We start from the raw sequence: 26,538 nt of genomic DNA on the forward strand, positions 1-26,538 counted from the left end.
CAATATAGTATTTAATCAACACATATTTTTTTCAGTCGTCTTATCTACTTAAAAACAAAACTTTTATTTCATACAATCGTACATATGTAAATATGACTGGTTGCAAGCAAAATATGTGTTTTAAATTCAAATCCAATGATATACATTAACTAAGAATGTACCATAGTAAACTGTTGTTAAGTTGTTTGTATTTTACATTAATAAATACTGAAAATGAATTTCAGACATTAGTGAACTATGTAACAGAAAACATTAATGAATCCGTAACGTACAATCTTCCTATAAATAACAATGAGTCAGTTTTTACGAAAAGTGCTGAAGTTCAAGGTAAGAAAATTGATTTATTTAAAGAGGGCAGATTTATATTTCTTTTTAGAATATGGACAATTCGACTTTATTATTGTGGGAGCAGGATCTTCAGGATGTGTATTAGCTAACAAATTATCAAAAAATGGCAAATGGAAGATTCTTTTATTGGAAGCAGGAACGGATGATACAAATTTTAGTGACATTCCAGGAATGGCTCCGTATCTTTTAAAATCAAAAATGAATTGGGGATACTATTCAAAGCCACAAACTAGATGTTGTCAAGGTTATTATTATTAACTACATATATATCATATCATTTTCATGTATTTATTTATTAGGCATGATGAACAAACAATGTTTTATTCCGCGTGGAAAAGTTATGGGTGGCTCTAGTACCATTAATTTCATAATGTACACTCGAGGTAACAAAGAAGATTATAACCTATGGCAGCAAATGGGCAATGACGGGTGGTCATATGACGAAATAGAACCACATTTTCGACAATTAGAAAATTGGCAGACTTATGGAGATCTAAATTTGCATGGATTTGAAGGTCCCATCAATTGTAACAGAACTGCACCTGAATCAGCACTTAAGCAACCCCTCTCGGAAGCGCTTCTATCAATGGGTTTGAAAAAACTAGATTACAACGGAAAATCACAATTTGGATTTGATGAAGCTGTGTTAAATATCAATTTTAATAAGCGTGTTAGTAGTTCTTTTGGATTTATAAAGAATATTTTGTCAAGATCAAATCTTAAAATAATTAAAAATTCCTTTGTCACCAAAATTATAATTGATGAAATTTTAGGTGTAGCCGAAGGCGTGGAATTTGTTAAAGATCACGTTCGTTATAGATCTTTTGCTGTGCGAGAAGTAATTTTATCTGCAGGAGCTATAAATTCGCCACAAATTTTAATGTTGTCAGGTATTGGACCCAAAGAAGAACTAGAAAAACATAATATAAAACTAATAAAGGATCTCCCCGTGGGGAGATTTTTACAAGATCATCCAAGATTTGATGGGTTCGTGGTCCGAACTAATATTTCAGACACACGTTATAATTTAACAGAAAGCTTAAGTAGATACATTTCTGCGTCAAGACCTTTGACTTTAGCAAATCCTACTGAAATTTTGGGGTTTATAAATTTACAGTTCCAGATATAGAATTTATAGCCAGTTTCCAAGGAGAATATTCAGATATTGTAAGATTTGTTAATAATGCTGACGTCCAGTTTAAAAATTATTTAACAATGTTCAGTGCAGTTACTGACGTTAAAATTTATATAATTTTGTTACATCCAAATTCAAGAGGAAAAGTTACTTTGAAATCTAAAAATTCCGCTGATTTTCCTATTGTTGATACAAATTTTTTTTCTGACAGCCATAATAAAGATATTAATAATCTCTACAGAGCCATAAAATATTTCGAAAGGGTGTTAGAAACACCAGCAATGAAGGCGATTAATGCTACATTAGTTGTACCAACTGAAATTTGCCACAAGCATAAATTAAAATCCAAAGAGTTCTGGTATTGTATAATTGAATTCTTTACTCAAACGGCATTCCATCCCGTTGGTACTACAAGAATGGGAAAATCTTCAAATGATTCTGTGGTGAATAATGAACTAAAAGTACATGGAATCAAAAAATTAAGAGTTGTCGATGCAGGAGTAATGCCAGAAATCGTTTCGGCTCACCCCAATGCGCCAACAATGATGCTTGCGTCGAAAATATCGGATAAAATAATAAAAGAATATAATTAGTTTGATGATAAATATCAAAACTCAATAGAGTCTCATTTTGTTTATAATGAAAATGTTGATCAATATACATTACCTGATATTCTATCCATCAACGCAGCAAATAGTTGGATGTAGTAAAATCAACAATTTTTATTGTGGAAAGGTATTCAATAAATTGATGTAACAACAAATAAAATTTTTATTTGCTTTTGTTGAATGAATATTGAATTTTTATGTTAAATGTGTGTGGCACATTGACATATCGTATTCTGTTGAACCTCATAATTATTACTTAATAAATTTGATTAGTTTTATTTATTGCTATTATAAAATATTTTGGCTGGATTCCTATTAGAATTATTCATTCATGTTTTTTCACTTGAATGTTGATAAAGTTATTTGTGGAACTAATTATAAAACAATAATTAATCAACATTCTAGTTTTTACCTTATCTATTCAAAACCAGACACTTTTATGAATGTAATTATACATATATAAATATCGCTAGTAACATCCATAATATGTTGTATAAATTCAAATACTATCATAACTTCAGCTAAAAATGTTCTATTACAAACTGTTGTTGACTTGTTCGTGTTTTACATTCATAAGTACTGAAAATGAATTTCAGACGTTAGTGAACATTGTAACAAAAAACATTGAAGACTCCGAAACATACAATCTTCCTAAAAATAACAATGAATCTGTTTTTACGACAAGTGCTGAAGTTCAAGGTAACAAGATCGATTTATTTAAACAGGGTAGATTTATATTTCTTTTTAGAATATGGTCAGTTCGATTTTATAATTGTGGGAGCAGGATCTTCTGGATGCGTATTAGCCGACAAATTATCAAAAAATGGTAAATGGAAGGTTCTTTTGTTAGAGGCTGGATCAGACGACACAAAATTTAGTGACATACCAGGAATGGCTTCGTTTCTGCTAAAATCAAAAATTAATTGGGGGTACTATTCAAAACCCCAAACTAGATCTTGCCAAGGTTACACATTTATTAAATATATATGTTATCATATGATTTTAAGATATTTATTTATTAGGCATGGTGAATAAACAATGCCTTATTCCGCGAGGAAAAGTTATGGGAGGTTCCAGCACCATTAATTTCATGATCTACACTCGAGGTAACAGAGAAGATTATAATTTATGGCAACAAATGGGCAATGATGGGTGGTCCTATGATGAAGTGGAACCATATTTTCGACAATTAGAAAATTGGCAAACTTATGGAGATCTAAATTTACATGGATTTGGAGGTCCTATCAACTGTAACAGAACTGCACCTGCAACAGCACTTAAACAACCAGTTTCGGAAGCGCTTCTATCAATGGGTATGAAACAACTTGATTACAATGGGAAATCGCAACTTGGATTTGATGAACCCGTATTGAATATCGATTATAATAAGCGTGTTAGTAGTGCGTTTGCGTTTATAAGGAATATTTCGTCTAGACCAAACCTTAAAATAAGCAAAAACTCCTTTGTCACCAAAATTATAATTGATGAAACTTTGGGTGTAACCGAAGGAGTGGAATTTGTTAAAGACAACGTACGTTACAGATCTTTGGCCGCACGGGAAGTAATTTTATCAGCAGGAGCTATAAATACACCTCAAATTTTGATGTTATCGGGTATTGGCCCCAAAGAAGAACTAGAACAACATAATATTAAACTAATAAAGGACCTTCCCGTGGGGAAATTTTTACAAGATCATCCAAGATTTGATGGGTTCGTGGTGCGAACTAATATTTCAGACATACGTTATAACTTAACAGAAAACTTAAGAAGATACATGTTCGCATCAAGACCTCTCACTTCACCAATTCCTCTTGAAATTGTCGGATTTTTAAATTTAGATAAAAGGGGTACAGTTCCAGATATAGAATTTGTTGCCGGTTTTCAAGGAGAATACTCAGATTATGTAAAATTTGTAAATAATGCTGATGACCAGTATAAGAATTATTTATCAACTTTCAGTGCAGTTACTGATTTCAAAATTTATTTAGCTTTGTTGCATCCAAAGGCAAGGGGCAATATTACTTTAAAATCTAAAAATCCCGCTGATTTTCCTATTGTTGATCTAAATTATTTTTCTGATAACTGCAACAAAGACATTAATAAACTTTACAAAGCCATAAAATATTTCGAAAGAGTGTTAGAAACACCAGCAATGAAGGCTATTAATGCTACTTTAGCTATACCAAATGAAATTTGCCACGAGCATAAACTCAAATCCAAACAGTTCTGGTATTGTATAATTGAATTCTTTACACAAAGTACATTTCATCCAGTTGGTACTACAAGAATGGGAAAATTTTCAAATGATTCTGTGGTGAATAATGAGCTGAAAGTACATGGAATCAGAAAATTGAGAGTTGTCGATGCAGGAATAATGCCAGAAATCACTTCAGCTCACCCTAATGTGCCAACCATGATGCTTGCGTGGAAAATATCAGATAAAATAATAAAAGAATATGATGAATAACAAAAGCTGACAAAGAGTTTCATCATAAATGCACCTGGTATTATTCTTTTCATTACTATTGATTAAAATACCAAATAAAAGAATGTAAAATTAACAATTGTCATTATTGGAAGATACAAAATAAAATAATGGAGCAATATACAAATCTTTTATTTGCTTTTGTTAAATATATGTTAGATTTTTAATTTAATTATTTCTGCTTCGCTTATACATCGCATATGTATTTTATATATTAGTAATTAATTATTTTGATAAATAAGAACCATTTAGTCTTACGTTAAATATTAAATAAAATATAACTAAAAATTCAATCAATAGGAATAGCTAACAACTGCTTCATTACTTTCTTAAAACACTATAAAAACTTAACTAAATACTATCACTCGTCAAATAACCAATATGCAAATGGTTCTGCTTATCAGACCTGTAACACAAACAGTACATAAACTGATGCTAATTAACCATTTACTGTTCGTGTTCTACACTCATTACTAAATTATACACATGCCAAGACACTTTTTATATTAATATACATTTACGTAGTAGTAATTTAATAAGATTTTTAAAACCGTGAGTATTACAAATTAAGATATTGTTCTTGTCTTGTAGTAATTCGTACAAAGGTAATTGTTTATTTTTGTTTCTAATAGTCTAGATACTCAAAACTCTACTAAAAACTAAGCTTTTATTGTTATGTGTATCGAATATTGGAATCATGTTTCATACTATACTATTAGTTATTTTATCATTTGAAAACATTTCAAGTGAAGAATTAAATCAATTACTTGATTTGGTGCAACAAAATGTACAAGAAGCTGAGCATTATATTATGCCTTCAACAAACAGTGAAATGACTACGACCACATCAGGGAAAATCATTGGTACGTTACTTAATTAATGATGTTATTAAATAATTGAATACAATATTACATTTTAAGATATTGGAATGTACGATTTTATCATTGTTGGAGCTGGAACGGCAGGATGTGTGGTAGCAAATAAGTTAGCAGAAAATAAAAGATGGAGAATTTTACTGTTGGAAGCAGGAGGTGACGATACGGAATTTAGTGATATACCTGGCATGTCTCCATACTGTTACAAGTCCAGAATGAATTGGGGTTATCACACGACCCCTCAAATAACCTCTTGTCAAGGTATTTTGGTCATTAAGTACTTTGACAACATTTTTATTGTTATTATTTTAGGAATGATAAACAAACAATGCACTTATGTACGTGGAAAAGTAATGGGTGGAAGTGGTACTATCAACGGACTTGCGTACACACGCGGTAACAAATTCGATTACGACAGGTGGGCCGAAATGGGCAATACCGACTGGTCGTTCTTGAAAGTCGAACCTTTTTTTAAAGATTTAGAAAAATGGCAAACTTATGGGGATTTGTTGTATCACGGAACATCCGGACCTTTAAATTGTAACGTCACAATGCCGGATTCTCCATTACTGCCTCCTGTTTTTGAAGCACTGCGACTAAAAGGTCAACGTGAGGTTGACTACAACGGAAAATACCAGATTGGATTTTCCAGAACTGTATATAACGTAAACTTTAACAAAAGAGTGAGTGGGTCTACAATGTTTATCAAAAATAAAACGTTCGACAACCTGACAGTTTTAAAAAATGCGTTCGCAACAAAGCTTTTATTGAATCAATACAATAAAGCATACGGTATGGAGTTTATCAAAGGAAACACAAAACATCACGTGAAAGCAGCCATTGAAGTGATCCTTTCAGCAGGTGCCATAAATAGTCCACAAATATTGATGCTGTCGGGAATTGGACCAAAGAATGAACTCAATAAGCACGGCATAACAATTAAGAAAGTGTTACCTGTGGGTAAAAATTTGCTTGATCACGTTGTGTTTATGGGATTTAATGTCAGAACAAACATTTCACAATCTCGTGACAGCTTAGCCGACAATCTCAAGTCGTATTTAAATGCTGCTAAACCTTTAACTACCGGAATACCTGCTGAAACGATCGGGTTTTTGAAATTGAATGAAGGGAATAATGAACAACCTGATGTAGAATATCTCATAAATTTTGCCAGCGAATATGGAAAATTTACTCAATTTTTTGATAACGGAGACAGCAACTGGGTAAAGTATATGAAAGCGTCAACTTTGCCATCTGACTTTTTTGTGTACACCGTTTTATTGCATCCTAAATCAAGAGGAGATGTAACATTAAAATCCAAGAACGTTGAAGATTTTCCTAAAATAAACCCAAACTTTTACAGTGACAGTAATAACGAAGACCTTCAACTCATGCTCAAAAGCATAAAGTATTTTTTAGATTTATTAAACACTGAACCTATGAAAAAAATCAATGCTACTGTTTTGTATCCCGAAACTTTTTGTCACAACTACAACAAATATTCTGACAGTTTTTGGAAGTGCATGATACATCATGGAACTAGAGTAATGTTGCACCCAATTGGTACCACCTCGATGGGTACTTCGGATAAAAATTCGGTGGTGAATCAAGAATTAAAAGTACACGGAGTGAGTAACCTGAGGGTTGTAGATGCGGGTGTTATGCCTTGTTCTATATCGGGCCACACTAATGGCCCAACATTTATGATCGGCTTGAAAATTGCTCAAACAATCATTAAACAACACGCAGAATGTTAATGAGATAATTTGCACCTTCCCTAACGAGAAATTGTATTATCGCTGATAATAGAAAATAGAAACTGAAACCGCATTTTTTTTTGCTTGTACCCAAGGAAATTAAATTAATGTCAACAAACGTCCTCACTGCCATTTCTGAATAATTAGTTCCTCAGTTCACTGATACTTCAAGTGCACTTTCGTTTTAGGTATTTGAAGATTGTCAACTGACGAGACAAATATGTTCGTGTGGATCAATAATGTGTTGTCGCACGCATTTTTTTGCCATTAGTGAACAAGAATTTTCTACATTTATGTGAGATTAAAAATGTGTCGAAAAGGTTTCTCTCAATTACAATTATTGCGCTTTTTGTGTTACATTATTATTCCTGTGTGTAATTGAAAAATATACGTTGAAGTCCTAAAGTTTAATAATTTAATATTGTTAAAGGTTGTATGAAAACTATGCAGGAAAGTTTGCAACCTAATTTCATTTCTGCTGGTTAGTAATATGAAAACTAAATAATTTCTAACAGTAAAATAGCAAGGATTTACTTTTCCAACTAAGCCTTATACGGTGTTAGTTATAAGGATGTTCTCAAATTGCAAAATGAGAAAAAGTCACTGGATTCCACGAAGAAGTGAAAATTTCCAACACACTGCACAACGCCGAACACACATCAGATAAGTATAATACAGCTGTGTTATGTCCTCATCCACTGATTTATCTATCGATTGGAAAGAAGATACCCGTACAAGGAAACCATCTAGAATACAAAAACGAATAAACAAAGAAACTTTCATTGACCCATTTGAAACGGGTCTAATACGGTAGCGGATTAACTCGATAGACGCCGGCTGCGTTTTTATGAATCGGTGAAGTATTACCGGTGTAATCGCACGATTTTTCCTTCGAATCGATCAGATAAAACCGTATTTACACGGGTCCGATTTGTTTCCCTTCGTTAGTCATTCTGCTTGAATACATTTGGACCGTCTATCGAATATCTATAAGTTAGTTGTTCTGATTAACTAATACCTCCATCTGTTTGGAAAACTGCCAAAATAACCCCAGTATACAAACAAGGTGATAAGTCTAATTTTAATAATTACAGACCTATCTCTATATTAAGTAATTTCTCTAAAATATTTGAGCAGGTGTTATATTCTATCACTTATCAAAGTGTTCGTTATAAAATTTCTCCTAATCAGTGATAGTCTTATTAATTTAATTGAGAGTTTTTTTTACGTCAACTCCAACGGATTTAGATAACACACTTACACTGTATCCTCTGGCGTACCGCAGGAGTTTAACTTGGGATCCCTATTATTCCTTTTATTCATCAATGACATGTTGAGTTTGTTTTCAAACTGTAGTCTAGCTTATGCTGATCTGAAGCTCTATTATCAAGTCGACAGTATTAGCCCTTACTCTACAAAGTGATATTGACACTTTGGTGGCATAGTGTCAGAGTAACAACCTCCAGCTAAATGTAAAGAAATGCTTTATTGTAAGTTACACCAAACGTAAATTTCAAGTCAAATTTTCATACAACATAAATGGAATCTTGCTGGTGAGGAAGGATTGCTGTAAAGATCTTAGCGTTTTATTTGACAACGAATTATCTTTCGAGTCTCAAATAATGGAAGTTTCTACATCAGTTTCCAAGATCTTGGGATTTGTCTTATGAACTGCAAATAGAGAAATTCTTAAACTGCATTACAAACTCTGTTTTCTGCATTAGTACGAAGCAAATTGGAGTATTGCAGTATTGTCTGGAATCTCATTTACACTTGCCATCAAATTAGCCTGGAATCTATTCAACGACGAAGGTATTCCCTGCTCGTAACACCGATCACAATCTATTGCTGCAAGAACATTGAATGGACTCACTGCTAGTAAAAAGAGAAAAAACGTCAGCAAAGTTTCTTGTCAATATATTACATGGCAAAATTGACTGTTCTTATATACTAGCCAACATTGGATTTAACGTGGCAAGACTTAATTCCAGAAGCAGCGTTTCTTTCACCATACCAAGACTTAGAACCAATGTTCTATTAGAAAGCCCAGTTTTCCAAATGTGCAGAAATGCTAACAAATATTGCGATGATATTTTTAAAGGAAATAGGGAAAAGGAAATCAGTCTACAGTTTGACAACTCCTTTACATCCTTTAATTAGCTAAATCCACTTAACACAGATTAAAAACCACTGACCCGATAAAAGTAGCTGCGAGCCACTCATCACCCAAGACGATGAAACGTGGCGGTTTATTTACATTTAATCGGGACAATACACATTTAAAACAGCGTGAAACTAGATCCTGATCCGAAATTAAATCCACTCAACGCAAGCGGGCTCGCATTTCCCACACAGATACTCCGGACCAATTTCCCCAACTAAAAGCGAAACTAATATTCTGGGCGACGCTTTGTTTCCGTCTCGGACCGCGGGACAAACACAACGACGCGCGCCCGCTTACATACACAAACGTTGGGCATTGGAAATGAAAATTATTGTTGTAGTGTGGCAGTTTATCAACTAGTTACATATGCAGGTTTGAACTGTGAACTCGTCTGTGGAAGTTTGTTTGTTCTTGTTTTGTTTTGGGTGTGCCGCAGTCAAAAGGGGGTTCTCGTTCTTCATTCAAATGTTAAACAGTCGTTTGAGTTGACAAGAATTCTTCTAAATGTTTGGTCACTTTGCAAGTGATAAGTTGCTTCAATTAAACTACAAAAGCTGGAGAAAGCAAATTTTTTATCGCCTGTTCAATTGCCAACAAAACAATGGACAGAATCGCGTTTATTGTCAAAATAAAAAGAACGTAATCGACATTTAATTTCCATTAGTCATGAAATGGAGACTGGAGTTGATTGAATTATTTAGGGTAATCATGATCCTTTCTCCAAATCGAGACCTTAACAATCTGATCACGTTAATGTTAACGGTAGGAAATATTTTGGATTCGCTCTTTTCTGCACTTTTGCTTTCTAAGATTGGCTCTTCGCTGAGTTAAACAATGCGTTTTGTTCAGTTTTGTGGGTCGGCGAATTTTTATGTAATCAGGAAGTGCACGACATGAGAATTGGTGAATTCGTGTCTATTTATTTAACTTGGATTATTTTACATATTTTTGAAAGTACTTGATGAATAATTTAAATTATTGACAGTGCGTGAGGTGAGTTTTTTCGACAAATTTTATATTATGAAACTGTATAAAAGTGAATGTACAAATACGGAATTATTATTAATAATCAAATATATGATATTTTATGACACTTTCTCATTTATTTTTTTGTCATTAATTTCATTTTTTTTTTTTTTTTGAATAATAATATGATATTAAAATATCTCCCCAAGCTACAGTTATTGTGTTCATAAACCATTAATTAAATTAGAAGTTTGTGAATAGTTTTGTTCAACGTATTGTATAATATAAGTAATAAATTAAAAGAAATTATAATAAAAAATGGCAATTAAAAAAATAGTATAATAAAATTATTAATCAATCTAAATTAATTAGGATTAAAATTTATTTATTAGAATTATAAAAATTAAAACTAAGAAAATAAAATTATTTATTATGTACAGTAGTGGCAGAAAATAGAGCAACTTTTATACAATTCAAATAATTTTTGTTCGGGTTATGTTAAAAAAATGTATATTGAAAATTAAATATCCTTTATAAATTTAACAATTACATAGTTTAACAATAAAAAAAATAAAGAGTTTAATTTTACTGATGATTATTTGTTTTGTTATATTTGTATACAGATTGTTTATAATTGGTATAAATTATATTAGGGCGGTAGCAATTTGTATATTTTTAAAGTTGTTATACTTTCTGCCAATACTGTACATGACAATAAATAAGCATTAATAGATGAAAGCGTTATGTTACTGATGTTATTTGAGCGTCAATTCAGTGTTAAAAAAAGTAGTCTTAATCAACTTTTACGTTATTTTTATGCGCGTGTAGTAATTTAACACTGACCCAATTTCCACATTTTTACATTATTTCTTGTATCATCCGGAATTATTTAATTTAGTTTCGTATTTCTATTTACCGCCGCTGCATCAAAACCATTACCCGAATGCTCCGCAGCATTGTTCAGCTCGACATAAAGTGAAAAATCCAATTTTCATAAAATTTTTACGAAACAATTAAAGAAACAGGAACTCACATTCCGTTCCGTGTGTCGGGGATGTCCCGATTGCTGGGCAAACTATCGCTGGCCTCCTGGTTGAACCTGTTCCTCACGTACGGATCCTCCCCCTCCCTCAAGCCGCCCCTGCTGATGTAGCCCGACTCATCGAAGTAATTCCACGTCAGCCGGCCGTCAGTCGTCTCCAAACTTTGCAGGGCCATCGGAACGTTCGCACCGGGGGCGCCGCCCCCTACGTCCACATACGACGACATGGTCACGCCGTCTTTAAGTCTCAGAGCTCGGTTTTCAGTCTGAAATTCGAAAACAATTTAAATATAATAAATTATAGGAATGTACTATCTGATGTAAGCATGATCAATAATTATAGAAAATTGCTTTAGAAATCCACTATTTTGTAACATATCAATAAACAGTAATTTAGATCTTCGTGTTGAATTCTTGATACATCAAATAACAGACTTTCATATTTTTATTCAAATCTTAAGTCACAAAATAAAAGTACTTGAATAGTTGATTACAAAAATAGTACTCAATCACTATTAATAATCAGACTTGAGCGTAATTTACCAATGGAAGAAGTCTGAGCCAAAGGCATCAAAAGAAACAACCCTATTCCATTCAGTAAATCAATTTTCTGAGCGGCAAAAGTACGGAAAAGTGGGTTTATTAAAAATCGATCCTGGAACGTTCATTTCGTTGCCTTCGGAAAACTGCAATTAGCCTGTTTTGAAACTCAATCAGTGCATTCGAACTGATTTTAACTCGGTTAGGCATTATATGAACCCGAATTGACCGCAACGAAACTCTTTTTATTGTTGTAGAGGTACAGATGGAAAAGACATTTCAATAACAACTTTCCTGTTATCGATGCACATTTAATAAACAGGTTGAAATTGGTTCGTATTTTGTAAATTTTAGATGTTTTTGAAGTGCAAAAATGGTTTTATTCACACACCGTTTGTACCGAATATCTGAACGTAAACGATTTTGATTCTAATGGGCAATTACGTGAATAATATTGGTAATTAGAAAGGATGATGATGGTCAGTTTGGTTTCTAACACACAAAACGTGACTTAAGACGAAATATTATTAAAGCGCCACAATTCTAATTTATATCATGCAACCTGTGAATTGCGGAACTTTCATGTTTGCTGCAATCGATGATTAAAAGAGAATTTAAGTTTTTTTATTGTGGCATTTTGGTGGAAGAAAGTTTGGGGTTAATTAATTAATTTTTCGAATTTGTTACCATCTGTTCTAGTTGCGCAACTCGAGTAATGTTTATTTATTTGATATTTTTAAGAAAGTGTAAGTGACCATTAATCGATGTAACAATTTAACGATTGTTATTATGGATATTGAAAGTGCACATGGAAATGTTGTTTAAAGACGGAAATGAAATCGATTTAATTTATTGTCAGATTATTTAAAAGTATATTTACATATTTTTAGATTAATTTTCATCTCACCCTCATCACACAATTTACTCCTGACTGGTGACGTAAATTGAACAACTGAAAATTAAATTTCATCACAATTTGTTAATTAACGTCCAGGTATTCTTCATCCATGTAATTGATCCAATTAATGAATTTCAAAAGTCAATCAAGTCTCCAATTATTGTTTCCATGTTGCGACATGTCTACATCACATCATACGTTTGATTTTCATGTTTAACAGATAAATAATCGTTTATTACAGTTGAATGTCTCATTTATGCAATATTTCTACTTCTACAGATGAACCCGAAGTACATTCTCTTTTAATATTATAAATAATTTAAATAAGTCATATTTGCATACGCGTTTCTAAATCTTCATACTTCGAAAGGTAAATGATTGATTGATGTTTTAATTTTGTGTGACCTGGATTCATGCATTGTCCAGGATGTGTTGTTTGATATAGATATCAATGCATAGGTATTACCTAATATACATACCTGTATATAAAATATAAAACAATGTTAAAATATGCTAATTGGATAATTAGTGATGATTAAAATTTGCCGATTGTAATGTTGAATGTAATTTAATATAATTTACGTGAATTCAGTTTCGAAATAGATGCATCCTCGAGGGCATAGAATACTAACTAGTTGCAATATGTAAACTTTACCAATTTCAATTTGCAACATTAGTTAATTACAGATTTTGACATTTAATTATTTCGTTGCTATCGTTCAACGAAATTGTGTTTTTTTTTTTTGTTCATTACACATAATACTGGTATTTGGACTAATGGGCGCATCAAAATAATTTACTTTCATCGCTTGAATATGGTGGGAACTTTTGGCGTTTATAAAAAATATTATTTTTAACACAATTACGGCACAAACACGGACAGCACATAACAAAGTGCGAAGGATATGGGATTAAAATTTTAGAACTCACAAAACCGTTGTATGCATTTAAGTGTCGTCAGTTTAAGTTGTCCTGAAAATTAAACCGTCACAGAAGCAATATTGCTGCCATGTTGGTGCTTTACTGCAAAGTATAAACGTTTTATGCGAGAAGTTATGAAAGTTAAACAAAATAAATATTCGGTTTTGCGCTGAACATATTAATTATCTCCAGATTTGCATTTTGGCCATTCGCGGTGCTTCATGAATTTCGCTAATTAGGAGGAATCCTCTTATCGCCGAACCTCATTTTTTAATAAACGTGAAAAAATGTTGTCTAAAGAACATCTTAGCGTGGTGCTATCGATTATCTGTCGGCACGTGAGAAGTTCAAGTCAAAGTTGAATCGCAACTTTGTGTGATTTAGTAATCTGGAACAATCTGTTGTGATTTCTGAAGTCCGGACAAAAGAAACTTTTAACAATGGAAAAAGAACATGTTCCACATCATCGTGTAATTCGCCGACTACATATCGATTAAATTTGAATGAGTTTAACCACCCAGTACATATTTTATTATCACAGATCGGATGGATGGTTTGAAATTCCTTAGAGACACAAATTAATTGGGCAAAAACGTGGTAAACACTCGTTTCAGATTAATTAATCTTTCTGTAATCCGGAATATTGGGACTACTCCTTATGCGGTGCAAATTGTAATTTCAAAACGTTAAAATTCTTGGGCAACATCCTTTCATGGATCGATGTGTTTACCCAATTCGGTTTATGACATAAGTTAAACATGGTGCGATTATTACGCCGAGTTGTTTTAAATAAAGAAGAAGATGTAATATACATCTAATTTAGCACTTACTTTCTTGTGTCACGTTACAAGTTCCTTTGTGACCAACACAACAATACAATCAGACAATTATCATACTAATATGAGCTATGTTTCCGTTTATTACGTTTCTGGAGCACGTTAATGGATGTTGTGACACACGCCGATTTGCAAGCCCTCACTTTTGGTAAATGTTTGAAACGGGACGATTTTTTATGTGACAGCTGCGTCAGCAACTCCGATAGGGCGGAGTTCCAAGTTTTATACTTCGTGTAATATGTAAGGGAATAAATGTAATTCAGCCGTACGCGACGCACTGTCAGGAGCGTTGATAAATTGCTCTCAGCTTCTCAACAGTTTAAATTTGATACACAATTTTGTTTATCGACTGCACCAGTTTCTTGATGTCCTCGCCATCGTTCCCAGACGACTAAAATTGACGGCTTCCATTGCAAACTGTCTGTTTGGACAGGAAAAGTAAATTGGGTATTTTAATGGACTCCCTTCTTGTCGGAGTCTATAAGTTGCCTAAGAGTTTTAAGCTGATTTTGTAACTTATCCGATATTGTATTATGTTTCATCTAATTAATGATCAACATCATCAAACAACGAAACTATTTCGATCGAAATTCCGTTGTTGTAAACGTTTCCCTTTAGAAATTCGTGGGTGAATAGTTGCTAATGAATCCTTTTAAATTGCAGTATTCCACCGGCTCTATTTAAACATCCCATCCGCCGCCCCAAAAACCCTCGTTAATGCCGCAGATCAATTAAACAACAGACATTCGCAGGATAATCTCGTTCCTACGGTCCATAGCTGATCTATATTCGAACTAATCGCGTTCGGGTACATAAAATAGCTCCGGTAATCGTTTCACTTTCACTTCCGCGACTCGAAAGCAAGACGCCCAAATGGTCACGATTAATCTCGCTTTGTAATAATTTCATAACCGGAGGTTTGTACGTTCGGCTTACCGAAACGTGCTCTGAAACCGCTAGAGTTAATTAGTAGTGTGTTTTGGGCCGGTCTAATTGTACGATGATTTAAGACATTCGTTTAAATTCCCATCTACCGATAACCGGATTCTTTCGATACCCTTTCTGCGGCAGTGTGTGCATTTGATGGTTTCGAAGCGATTAGATGCACCGGCTCACCCATTTTAAGATTCCAAGTGAAAGGCCAGCAGTACCATTATACAAATATATTATACCATCTGGGCGTTCACGGATTTGCTCCGGCGAGCCAATTATTCAATCTAAATAATGAAGCGGTTCCCTCCAAGATGGTATGTGACCGTATGAGACCGTATGTGCTCGCTCATTTCAATTGAGCACTGAGAAATGCATTATTATATAACCGGGTGATGTTTGATTGGAATGCGCGGACGTGAGAATTGGAACGGACGATTGTTATAACGCCAGGAAAATAAATCACTTGTGAAAATGGACAATAAATTCCGTTATGCTGGAATTGTTCTTCTGAATTTAAATAATTTTAGTGTAATTAGACACCTTGGTGATTTTACGACGTGTTGTTGTGAATGATCAAAATTTTAAACTTCTACTTCTATATTAATATTAAAATATTTATTTTTCCTTTTTCTGTTGTTTAAATCAGGGTGCAAGGAAATGACATTAAAATTTAAGAGATATTAATAGAATAATTGATCCAGAATAAAAAGCTATTGGAAAACGATAAACTAACGTAATTGTTGGTGACTTTGAACACACCAGGAAATAATGTTGATTTACGATTTTCATATTACTAAAGTTATCAACGTAAGCTTTTAATAACCATCAATATATCGAGTAATTGTTTGGTTTATGTTAGGCATAAATCGTGCTTAAAGTTTATTTTCATCAGATAAAATAGACATTATGTATTGTTGTTACCAGTTATAAATACCCTTTTGCTTTGATATTAATAACAACACAAATTTAAATTTGTGACAATTAACTTAGCTTTTTGTTTAAAAATTAATCAAACATATTATGTCTTTAACAAAGTATTTATTATGCATTTTTAAAATATATATATATATATATTCACATGTAAAATAAAATTATATTATATCATTCCAGTTTTGAACAATTAAAACATTTTCATGAGAATTTGAATAATTTGAACACAAAATGTCTCGACCATAAAAGTAAATAAATTAAGTGTTAATTTATTTAGAAAATTAAATTATGTTGTATCATTATGTTGTATCAATAGTTATAATATATTATAAAATGTAAAATGTAAAATGTAAAATGTAAAATGTAAAATGTAAAATGTAAAATGTAAAATGTAAAATGTAAAATGTAAAATGTAAAATGTAAAATGTAAAATGTAAAATGTAAAATGTAAAATGTAAAATGTAAAATGTAAAATGTAAAATGTAAAATGTAAAATGTAAAATGTAAAATGTAAAATGTAAAATGTAAAATGTAAAATGTAAAATGTAAAATGTAAAATGTAAAATGTAAAATGTAAAATGTAAAATGTAAAATGTAAAATGTAAAATGTAAAATGTAAAATGTAAAATGTAAAATGTAAAATGTAAAATGTAAAATGTAAAATGTAAAATGTAAAATGTAAAATGTAAAATGTAAAATGTAAAATGTAAAATGTAAAATGTAAAATGTAAAATGTAAAATGTAAAATGTAAAATGTAAAATGTAAAATGTAAAATGTAAAATGTAAAATGTAAAATGTAAAATGTAAAATGTAAAATGTAAAATGTAAAATGTAAAATGTAAAATGTAAAATGTAAAATGTAAAATGTAAAATGTAAAATGTAAAATGTAAAATGTAAAATGTAAAATGTAAAATGTAAAATGTAAAATGTAAAATGTAAAATGTAAAATGTAAAATGTAAAATGTAAAATGTAAAATGTAAAATGTAAAATGTAAAATGTAAAATGTAAAATGTAAAATGTAAAATGTAAAATGTAAAATGTAAAATGTAAAATGTAAAATGTAAAATGTAAAATGTAAAATGTAAAATGTAAAATGTAAAATGTAAAATGTAAAATGTAAAATGTAAAATGTAAAATGTAAAATGTAAAATGTAAAATGTAAAATGTAAAATGTAAAATGTAAAATGTAAAATGTAAAATGTAAAATGTAAAATGTAAAATGTAAAATGTAAAATGTAAAATGTAAAATGTAAAATGTAAAATGTAAAATGTAAAATGTAAAATGTAAAATGTAAAATGTAAAATGTAAAATGTAAAATGTAAAATGTAAAATGTAAAATGTAAAATGTAAAATGTAAAATGTAAAATGTAAAATGTAAAATGTAAAATGTAAAATGTAAAATGTAAAATGTAAAATGTAAAATGTAAAATGTAAAACGTAAAATGTAAAATGTAAAATGTAAAATGTAAAATGTAAAATGTAAAATGTAAAATGTAAAATGTAAAATGTAAAATGTAAAATGTAAAATGTAAAATGTAAAATGTAAAATGTAAAATGTAAAATGTAAAATGTAAAATGTAAAATGTAAAATGTAAAATGTAAAATGTAAAATGTGAAATGTGAAATGTAAAATGTAAAAAATCAGGAAAATGTTATATTGAAATTTTGCTATTGATGGAATAATTTAAATAATTTTAACGAGCATAATAAATAAATTACTTGATTAATAATCAGTTAAATTTGTTGCGTTTGCAAAATTGTAAATTCACATTTAAATAACGAATTAAATTATTGTTTTAAATGTTGCATAATACTCAACTAATTTAGCTACTTAAAAATGCATGTACCATATTAATTATTTCCAGTTACACATTTAAAGCTTCCTGTTGTTTAAATAACGATAGAAGGAAATTTCATTAAAATTCGCCCAGAATAAGTAATAATATTGATTTATGATTTTCATATTACCAAAGTTGCCAACGTTTAATTATCATCGTCATAATTATAAAATCGACAATTGTGTTGTTGTTACCAGTTATAAATACTGGTTTACTACGTTATTTAATAAAAACACTAATTGGACAATTAACTTTGCTTTTTTAATTAAAAATTTTATATTTTCAAAAGGATTTGAATAAAATAAACAAACGTAAAATCATTTTTCTCCTATTTAAAAATAAATATGAACAATTAAATTTTTTTTGGTGAATTTAAATAATTAAACAAAAAAATCTCGTAGTTAGTGTTTCTATTTATTTTAAAATTAAATTAAATTACTCCATTAAAAGTTGAATAATTTAAATAACCATAAAAGTAGTTTAAAAAATCTCTTTCTATTTATAAAATATTATTAAATTGTATCTTTCACCCCAGTTTTTGATAATTAATTAATTAATTGCCTGGAAAATTGTAAGATGATTTTATATTTAAATTCTATTTTTGATGGATATTAATTTGTATAATTTTAACAAGCGTTATTAATATAATTAATTGATTCACGGTCTGTTAAATATGTTGCCGTTTGAAAAATTATACATTCGTATTTAAATAACGAATCAAATAATTGTTTTAGATTTATTTACTTAAAAAATGCTTTGATGATTAATGTCGGAATTCCGTTGAACCTACACAAATATTACTCCAAATTAGTTTAAAAACAAAATGGAATTAAATTTTATAGTTAATTAAATAGTTTATACCTCAAAATGATTACGTCTGGTATCAAGCGATTGAGGAGAAGCTCTGATTAAATGCCAGTCAATTGATGAAGAAACTGGGATAATCGATAGCATTCCTATAAACATCCCGCAATTAACCGCCCCGAAAGAAATGATGATAATTTAACCGGTAGCCCCGGGGCGCCGTTCGAAAATTGAAACGCCAGTAAACAAACTCGCTGTACCGATATTAAAGCCGTGGTGTGCAGTTCGGTAGTCGTTTCAGGTCATCTTTACTTTCCACACGGCGTTTAGAATATTGTCGGGTCGTGAAAGAATGTTCTTACACTATTTCAACCTCAACACTCTTTCCTGATGCCGTTGTGAATGTTAATTTATCACCGCAAATTGCACGGTTCTGCGATGGAACATCGCGATATGGATTTGTGTGCGGCTGATCGATCGTTTTCCACTTCCCATGTAAATTCATTCAGTAATGTAGGCCAATTTTGAGGTTATTAATTATTTTTTTATCGGTTATTGCTCTGATAGTTTGCATAGGTAAAAAACTGAACTGCTGTTTATTTGCGGAAGCAGTTTCACACGGAGGATAAATTCTAGCACTTAAACTAACAGACCGAAAAGTGGATTTTCTGAGCAACATGCTATAACGCATAACACGATAATTAATATCTATTAAAACGAAACAAATTATACTTTTATATGCATAGACGATCAATTAACTTACGTTGTGGAAGAAAGCACACTCGTGTATCATCCGGCCAGTAAATATTACATTAGTTTTTTTTTAAATATGATATTCATTGATATCATGAAAAAATTATAATAAATTAATTTGATAAATTAATTAATTAAGTGAAAATAAAATTTCTTTGAATCCAATTTTTAAATCACACTATTTCCTTAAAATTGTTGCTCAAATCAAAAATTTATGTTGTTGTCCAAAACTGGTTAGTAACAGCGCTTATAATTTTTGGAGGAAGAAGGCAAACTTTAATTCCCACGTTAAAATACCAATATTTTCATTTTTTCAGAGCAAATAAAATATATCTGCAACTGTAAGGGGAATATTAATTAATGATTAAAATATTTTAGAGTAAATATAAATAATCCAAATTTTTCAGTTATCACAAAGCAAGGAGGAAATTAACATACATATTTTCATCTAAAGCTCCAACATTCTTAAAATTATTAATCAGGCAGTCACCTGGAGGAAGAAGGAAGATTCTGTATTCCATATTCTAGACCAATTTACAGATGTAAAGCCAGTAAAAGTAGTTAATAAAATATTTCTTAATCTCCGTCCTTTCATTATTTTACGTAATTGTCTGGTTCTCTGTTCAACATGTATTTAAAAAATATTAAAGCAAATGATAAATATATCAGCAATTGTACTGGAAATATTAATTAATGATTAAAATATTTTAATGTAAATATAAATCATCCAAATTTTTCAGTTATCACAAAGATACAAGCTAATTAAAATACATATTTCCATCCAACCCTCCCACATTCTTAAAATTATTATTAATACGAAACAAATTATACTTTAATATACATAGACGATCAAGTAAATATTAGTTTAGTTTTTTTTAAATGTGTATTAGACATTGATATCATGAAAAAAATATAATAAATTAATTTGATAAATTAATTAATTTATTTCACAAGTAAAAATAAAATTTCTTTGCAATCTAATTTTGAAATCACAAATTTTATTCACCATTTCCATAAACTTATTGCTCAAATCTGAAATTTATGTTTTTGTCCACAACTGGTTAGGAACCGTACTTAAGATTCTTGGAGGAAGAAAACAAAATTCCCCGTTAAAATTTCAATATTTTAAACCAATTTATAGATGTCTTTAGGTCCAACAGAAATGTAGTGCTAAAAAATTTAGAGATAAAAGAGATGTTAACTAATAATACTATGTCTCATCAGATCTAATTAACCAATCTTATTTGTGTTTTTCTTTACACATTTACGAACGACTACAAAAGAGAACAAGAAAGCAGTAATTAAAAAACAAGCCCTCCCAATATTGTTTGCTACAAACTATGTTGCTGGACAATCCAATGCAGATTTGATTCAAGAGGTCAATATGTATTTGTGATAATTAAATAAGTAGTTGTCCTAAAGAGGAAGTGGTTAATCAGCCTTTGTAGGGACATGACACTTCTACTTCATTCAGGAGTTAACAGCGTATCTCTTGAATAATCATCTAGACATTCAGAAAACTACCTCATAAGGAACATTGTTTCATTTTTAATCAAAAAATAAAAATTTTAAGCTAGAAAAATATTTAATTAGAAGATAAAACATTACTTGTTGATTGATCAAACCTACGAAGAAATAAAGAGATCAAAATTAAATAATTATTTTAAAATTCTTCAATTTTGTATCAACTGAAATAAGAATAATTTTACAGATATTATTTATCTAGTCAAGTATCTAGTAAGTCTAAAATCTGCCTAAAAACAATTAAATCAGCGGTTAATGATAGTGACAAGATTACAAAAATTCAGAATATTTAAAAATAATCAAATAAATGTGTAAATTAATAAACACTAGATTGAAGTCAATATTCTTTTTTTTTGTAAAATATGAAGATCCAAATTATATAAAAAAATCATCAATTTAGTTCGTTATTTTTTTGTTAAAACAAGAGAACAAGAAAAAAGTATTTAAAGATCCAGTACTACTAAACGTTTTTTGCTACAAAATCTGTGACAAGACAAGATAACCTTTATGAATATTTTAAGGAAGAGGTCAATATGTATTCGTGATAATTAATTGAATTAATTGATTAATCAGTCTTGTACGTAAATATATGACAATTTTCATTTAGAGAAGAAAGCTACATAGAGTGAACATAGATATATACATCAAACAAACAATTATATTAAATTTCTTTACTCATAGCATCAATAGATTTTTTTATAAGTGATCCAGTAGGTGAGTTATGTGAAATAAATGTTAGTTTGATAAAGTAAACAATCTCCGAATTAAACGAAAATAATAAAAATAATAATAATAAAGTGAATAAATTATTAATTTGTTTCTCAATTTATTGTGGCGCCTTTATTTTTGAATCTAACCTAGAATAAATGTCAAATTTTAAATGCCAATAATTTACACAATTCTTTGGAAACTACTAATAAATTAAACCAATTATGAAATGTTTCCCAACAGTCCTTTTTGGATCAGCTTTTTGGGCCATCATTTCAGAAACTGACATAAACATTGATTGATGTCACCATTCATTTTTAACGCGGTAAAACGCCCATTGTCCAAACATCCTGCCCACAAAACAATGTATTTAGCGCTAAGGTCAATAATGCATACGACAGAAACAATTAAATTCTAAACACGACTAGAACTATGTAAACGCCAATTGTCATTCGGAATAAAACCATTTTAATGCCGGCGTAATTAAAATAGTAAATGGTATCGGTTGTGTATGGTTTCAAAATAGCGGCTAACTATGAAAAACTGCATACGAATCAAGGTGACGTTTACTTTTATTTCGCTCAAACCGGAAAACTGTTGTTTGCGGGAAGTCGACCATTTTTCCTGCACATAAATCAATCAGTGCGTTTTTTCTACTTGTCTGTTAATTATTGTCAAGTGCAACAGCATTCATAAATTGAACAAAACTACCACAATCAGAACAAAACCGTCATACCATTAAGTGATTACACAATAAACACCGGACTAAATATTCTAAATACATAAATGGTTCTCGGAGCGCCATTAAATTATGCAAACATAGAGTTACTTCATTGCTTTATTAAAGTAATAAGATGACTTTCTATTAATAAATCACGTTACAAAAGTGATTCACTTTTACTACTTGCACTGCTGTCTGTAACTTTCTTCGGGGTATTATACCATAAATATGACGTTGACCATTAACAAATCAACAATGACTTATTCCTAATTTAGCGTTGCGGTAGAAAATGTTTGTTTTTGTAAATTAACTTGTGATAAATAATTTAATGGGTGATGTGAGTGAATGTAATTTGCTGGACGGTAAATATTAACCTTTGTAGACGAGGTACCGTTACAAATGTTAAGAGGATTGACGTGAATTATATTTCACCCTTTGTTTGAACTTTAAATATTTTGCTCACCGACTATACAATAGAAATGCCACGAGTATATTTTAACAATTGCGGTGAAAATTAAAAATCGATATGAATTTTACGAGGATTAACAAATAGATATTATTTTCTAATGGTTTATAAAATTGGATACAAATAACCCGTATCAAATGAAATTTCAAAATATTTATTTTATGGCACAGAATTTATGAGCAGGATTATCTTTCAAGATGCGCCGGTTTTATGACAAAGCTGTTGCGAATTGATTTCATAAAATACCATTAAGTTGATTAAAAAAAATGTGTTTTATGGACGTTAAAAGCGTGTAATGAAACCGTAATTGTATAATATGAACACAATGCAATCTGATGACCAGAAAAATTTTCAATAACGCCTAGTTCATTTTCGCCCGATTCAAGCTTAATAGTACGCGAAACACGCCAAAAATCACTATTTAATTTGATTTATATTGTTTTACGTTCGTGTACATTTGTCAACAGGCCGGAAAAACTGCGCTGAAATAAATTTAATGTCGCACTAGGCTTGATTTAAATTAAAATGGAATGACAACAATACTTGGGGATTTATGGCGGGTACAAAACAGATACAAATTGCGTCAGCGTTTTGACTAAACACTTTTGGTGAGTAACCACGAAATGACGCTGGAATACACGATTTTTTTGGCAATTATCAATTAGTATGGTGCCTTTTTGGTCATTTTTAAAGCCGCAAAATGTGTATTTGTAAGGCATATAAATTTTTAAAAACATCAAAAAATGTCTTTTTTAATTTTAGCGTAAATATAAATTAATCAAAATGTTCACATCATCACAAAATTTTAGAAGGAAATTACAATAAATACTTATTTTCATATAGCTCTCCAACATAATTAAAATAATTCCTTAGTCAGTGATAGTCATCTGAAGGAAGCAGAAACATCATATATTGATCATATCACATTTGAAGTCGTAGGTTTAAAATGTATTTAAAAACGATTAAAAGAAATGACAAATATATCAGCAACTGTAATTAATGATTACAACTGAAATGGGAGGACCAATCTGTGATCAAGATAAAGAATGTTGAAATACACCATATTTTTAGGGCATTATCAATTAGTATGGCCATAATATATGTACACAAAATATTTTTGAAAATGTCGAAAAAAGTCTTTTCCATTTTAGTGTAGATATAAATCATCTAAATTTTTCAATTATCACAAAGCAAGAAGATAATTAAAATACATATTTTCATCTAACTATCTAACTTTTTAAAATTATTAGTCAGCCAGTCAGTCAGAGACTTGTTAGCTAGAGGAAGAAGAAAAACTCTATATTCCATATTTTAGACCAATTTACAGATGCACTCGAGTCCAGTATAACATATAAATATAATAATGAAAAAGCTAATAAAAGAAGTTAATAATGTCTTTTTAATGTCCACCCTTACAATACTTTACGTCATTTGGGGTTGTCTGTTTAATATGTATCAGGAACTGTAAAGGGAGTATTAATTAATGATTAAAAAATTTTAGTGTAAATATGAATCACCCAAATTTTTCAGTTATCCCAAAGAAAGAATATAATTAAAACACATATTTTCATCTAACCCTCCAACATTCTTAAAATTATTAGTCAGGCAGTGACAGGAATTTGTCACCTGGAGGAAGAAGGAAAATTTTGTATTCCATATTCCAGATCAATTTACAGATATAAATCAAGTGAAAGAAGTTAATAAAGCCTTTTTAATCTCCATCCTTTGATTATTTTACGTAATTAGTGGTTGTCTGTTCAATATGTATTTAAAAAATATTAAATCAAATGATAAATATATCAGCAATTGTAATGAGAGAATTAATCAATGATTAAAATATTTTAATGTAAATATAAATCATCCAAATTTTTCAGTTATACATATTTTCATCTCCCATATTCTTAAAATTATTAATTAGTCAGGTAGTAACAGGGATTTGCCAACAGGAGGAAGAAGAAAAATTCTGTATTCTGTATATTCTGTACATTGGTACAGTTTACATTATGTTTTTAAAAACGATTAAAGCAAATAATAAATATGTCATTTGCTTTAATTTGCAACTGTAATGAGATTATTAATTCATGATAAAATAATTAAAATCTTAAAATCGTCAAGGAAATATGCAAATTAAAACATCACAAAAAGAAAAAAAACAGAAATGAAAATAATAAATAATTTCTTTTTATATGTTATAATTGTTAATTAATTATATTTTTCAATTATATAGATTTATATCATGAATATGCATTACATACCGACATTATAATTTTATTAATGAAAGAAGTTCACTATTTAGTAATTATCCTAGTGTTCCTGTCAGGCCAATATTAACTTTCCGTTACAAATACGCCAAGTCAACTTAGTAAAGTTAGTTCATCAGAAAGCTTTTTAATTAAATTTTAAATTAATCACAAGTTTGGGTAGTATTATTTTCTGTATTAAGGAAATAAAACTATCGTGTCTTTGACAGTTTAAAACGAAACAAATCAATATTGATTAATAGAATGTTTCTTTAATTCACTAATGTTATAGTGTCTGAATACCCATACTATAATTTAACAACGGTAAGAAAGTAACGAAATTAAATGAAAGAACATGTTATTATCTGAAATTACTATTCGATATCACGTGCGACCAAAACTCGAAAATAATATTATTCAAACCGGCCCGAATAAATAATGCAGATGAACCCGATTCTGGGTTTGAATTTCTCATAGAAAATTAGATTGGTTTTTGATATATGGCTACTGTACTTTCTAAATCACGTGGTCTAATCTGATTAAACGGTTTAACTAGTTTCTATGTTCTTTAACTTACAATGTTTGCCAAAGTTTAATTCGGTGTGAAATCAAATGTATGTTTTGTTTAGATTAATTTTTAGTTTTAGCCACTATTCCTCGTTTACTAGATTTATGCGCTTAAACTTTAGCCTAACAAGCTAAAAGTTACAAAACCAGATAATCCCCGCAATCCTTCTTCGATCGATTAAAAGAAACCCTTCAGAATTTATTCCCAAGACATCCGATCTCTGGTTTTCGTATTGTGTTCAGGTATTACGATCATACAGAAAGGTTCAGCTTCACTTGGCAGCATGGCTGGCATATTAACATCAAATTCTAAAGAGTTTTATGATCGTCGAAGGAACGGTTAATTAGGGATGATAAATGCCAATCGAATCGTACTGAACCCAAGTTGAATAAGCTTGTAAAACGCCCGCAATACAACTAACAATCTCTTAATTACTGGGATAATTAGTTTTTTAATTATGACGGGGGAGTCGTA

General features: G+C 30.3%; 4 protein-coding genes across 4 annotated transcripts in view; 3 read left to right on the forward strand and 1 right to left on the reverse strand.

Moving 5' to 3' along the window:
• LOC109609380 (polypeptide N-acetylgalactosaminyltransferase 2) overlaps nucleotides 1-26,538 on the reverse strand; it is a 51,061-nt gene that overhangs the window by 8,880 nt on the left and 15,643 nt on the right. Inside the window, exon 2 of the mRNA XM_049969405.1 lies at nucleotides 11,372-11,646. Coding sequence (XP_049825362.1) covers nucleotides 11,372-11,646 — 275 coding nt within the window. The remainder of the gene's footprint in view (nucleotides 1-11,371; nucleotides 11,647-26,538) is intronic.
• Nucleotides 132-1,458, forward strand: LOC126266168 (glucose dehydrogenase [FAD, quinone]-like). The gene is made up of 4 exons (XM_049969409.1): nucleotides 132-327; nucleotides 377-592; nucleotides 648-1,018; nucleotides 1,122-1,458. The coding sequence occupies exons 1-4, from the start codon at nucleotides 156-158 to the stop codon at nucleotides 1,125-1,127; spliced, it is 765 nt and encodes a 254-aa protein (XP_049825366.1). The 5' UTR covers nucleotides 132-155; the 3' UTR covers nucleotides 1,128-1,458.
• On the forward strand, nucleotides 2,599-4,661 carry LOC109609379 (alcohol dehydrogenase [acceptor]). The gene is made up of 3 exons (XM_020026039.2): nucleotides 2,599-2,790; nucleotides 2,840-3,055; nucleotides 3,114-4,661. The coding sequence occupies exons 1-3, from the start codon at nucleotides 2,619-2,621 to the stop codon at nucleotides 4,556-4,558; spliced, it is 1,833 nt and encodes a 610-aa protein (XP_019881598.2). The 5' UTR covers nucleotides 2,599-2,618; the 3' UTR covers nucleotides 4,559-4,661.
• Nucleotides 5,123-7,275, forward strand: LOC109609429 (alcohol dehydrogenase [acceptor]-like). The gene is made up of 3 exons (XM_020026089.2): nucleotides 5,123-5,439; nucleotides 5,497-5,712; nucleotides 5,764-7,275. The coding sequence occupies exons 1-3, from the start codon at nucleotides 5,274-5,276 to the stop codon at nucleotides 7,206-7,208; spliced, it is 1,827 nt and encodes a 608-aa protein (XP_019881648.2). The 5' UTR covers nucleotides 5,123-5,273; the 3' UTR covers nucleotides 7,209-7,275.

The sequence above is a fragment of the Aethina tumida genome, chromosome 7 (assembly GCF_024364675.1).
Source record: "Aethina tumida isolate Nest 87 chromosome 7, icAetTumi1.1, whole genome shotgun sequence".
Taxonomy (NCBI): Eukaryota; Metazoa; Arthropoda; class Insecta; order Coleoptera; family Nitidulidae; genus Aethina; species Aethina tumida.

Excerpts from the sequence above, each read along its gene's own strand:
- LOC126266168 (XM_049969409.1), top strand. The coding sequence starts at position 156 with ATGTACCATAGTAAACTGTTGTTAAGTTGTTTGTATTTTACATTAATA. Across the intron at positions 328-376 it reads GAAAAGTGCTGAAGTTCAAG|AATATGGACAATTCGACTTT; the intron begins GTAAGAAAATTG and ends ATTTCTTTTTAG. Across the intron at positions 593-647 it reads ACAAACTAGATGTTGTCAAG|GCATGATGAACAAACAATGT; the intron begins GTTATTATTATT and ends TTTATTTATTAG.
- LOC109609379 (XM_020026039.2), top strand. The coding sequence starts at position 2,619 with ATGTTCTATTACAAACTGTTGTTGACTTGTTCGTGTTTTACATTCATA. Across the intron at positions 2,791-2,839 it reads GACAAGTGCTGAAGTTCAAG|AATATGGTCAGTTCGATTTT; the intron begins GTAACAAGATCG and ends ATTTCTTTTTAG. Across the intron at positions 3,056-3,113 it reads CCAAACTAGATCTTGCCAAG|GCATGGTGAATAAACAATGC; the intron begins GTTACACATTTA and ends TTTATTTATTAG.
- LOC109609429 (XM_020026089.2), top strand. The coding sequence starts at position 5,274 with ATGTTTCATACTATACTATTAGTTATTTTATCATTTGAAAACATTTCA. Across the intron at positions 5,440-5,496 it reads CACATCAGGGAAAATCATTG|ATATTGGAATGTACGATTTT; the intron begins GTACGTTACTTA and ends TTACATTTTAAG. Across the intron at positions 5,713-5,763 it reads TCAAATAACCTCTTGTCAAG|GAATGATAAACAAACAATGC; the intron begins GTATTTTGGTCA and ends TTATTATTTTAG.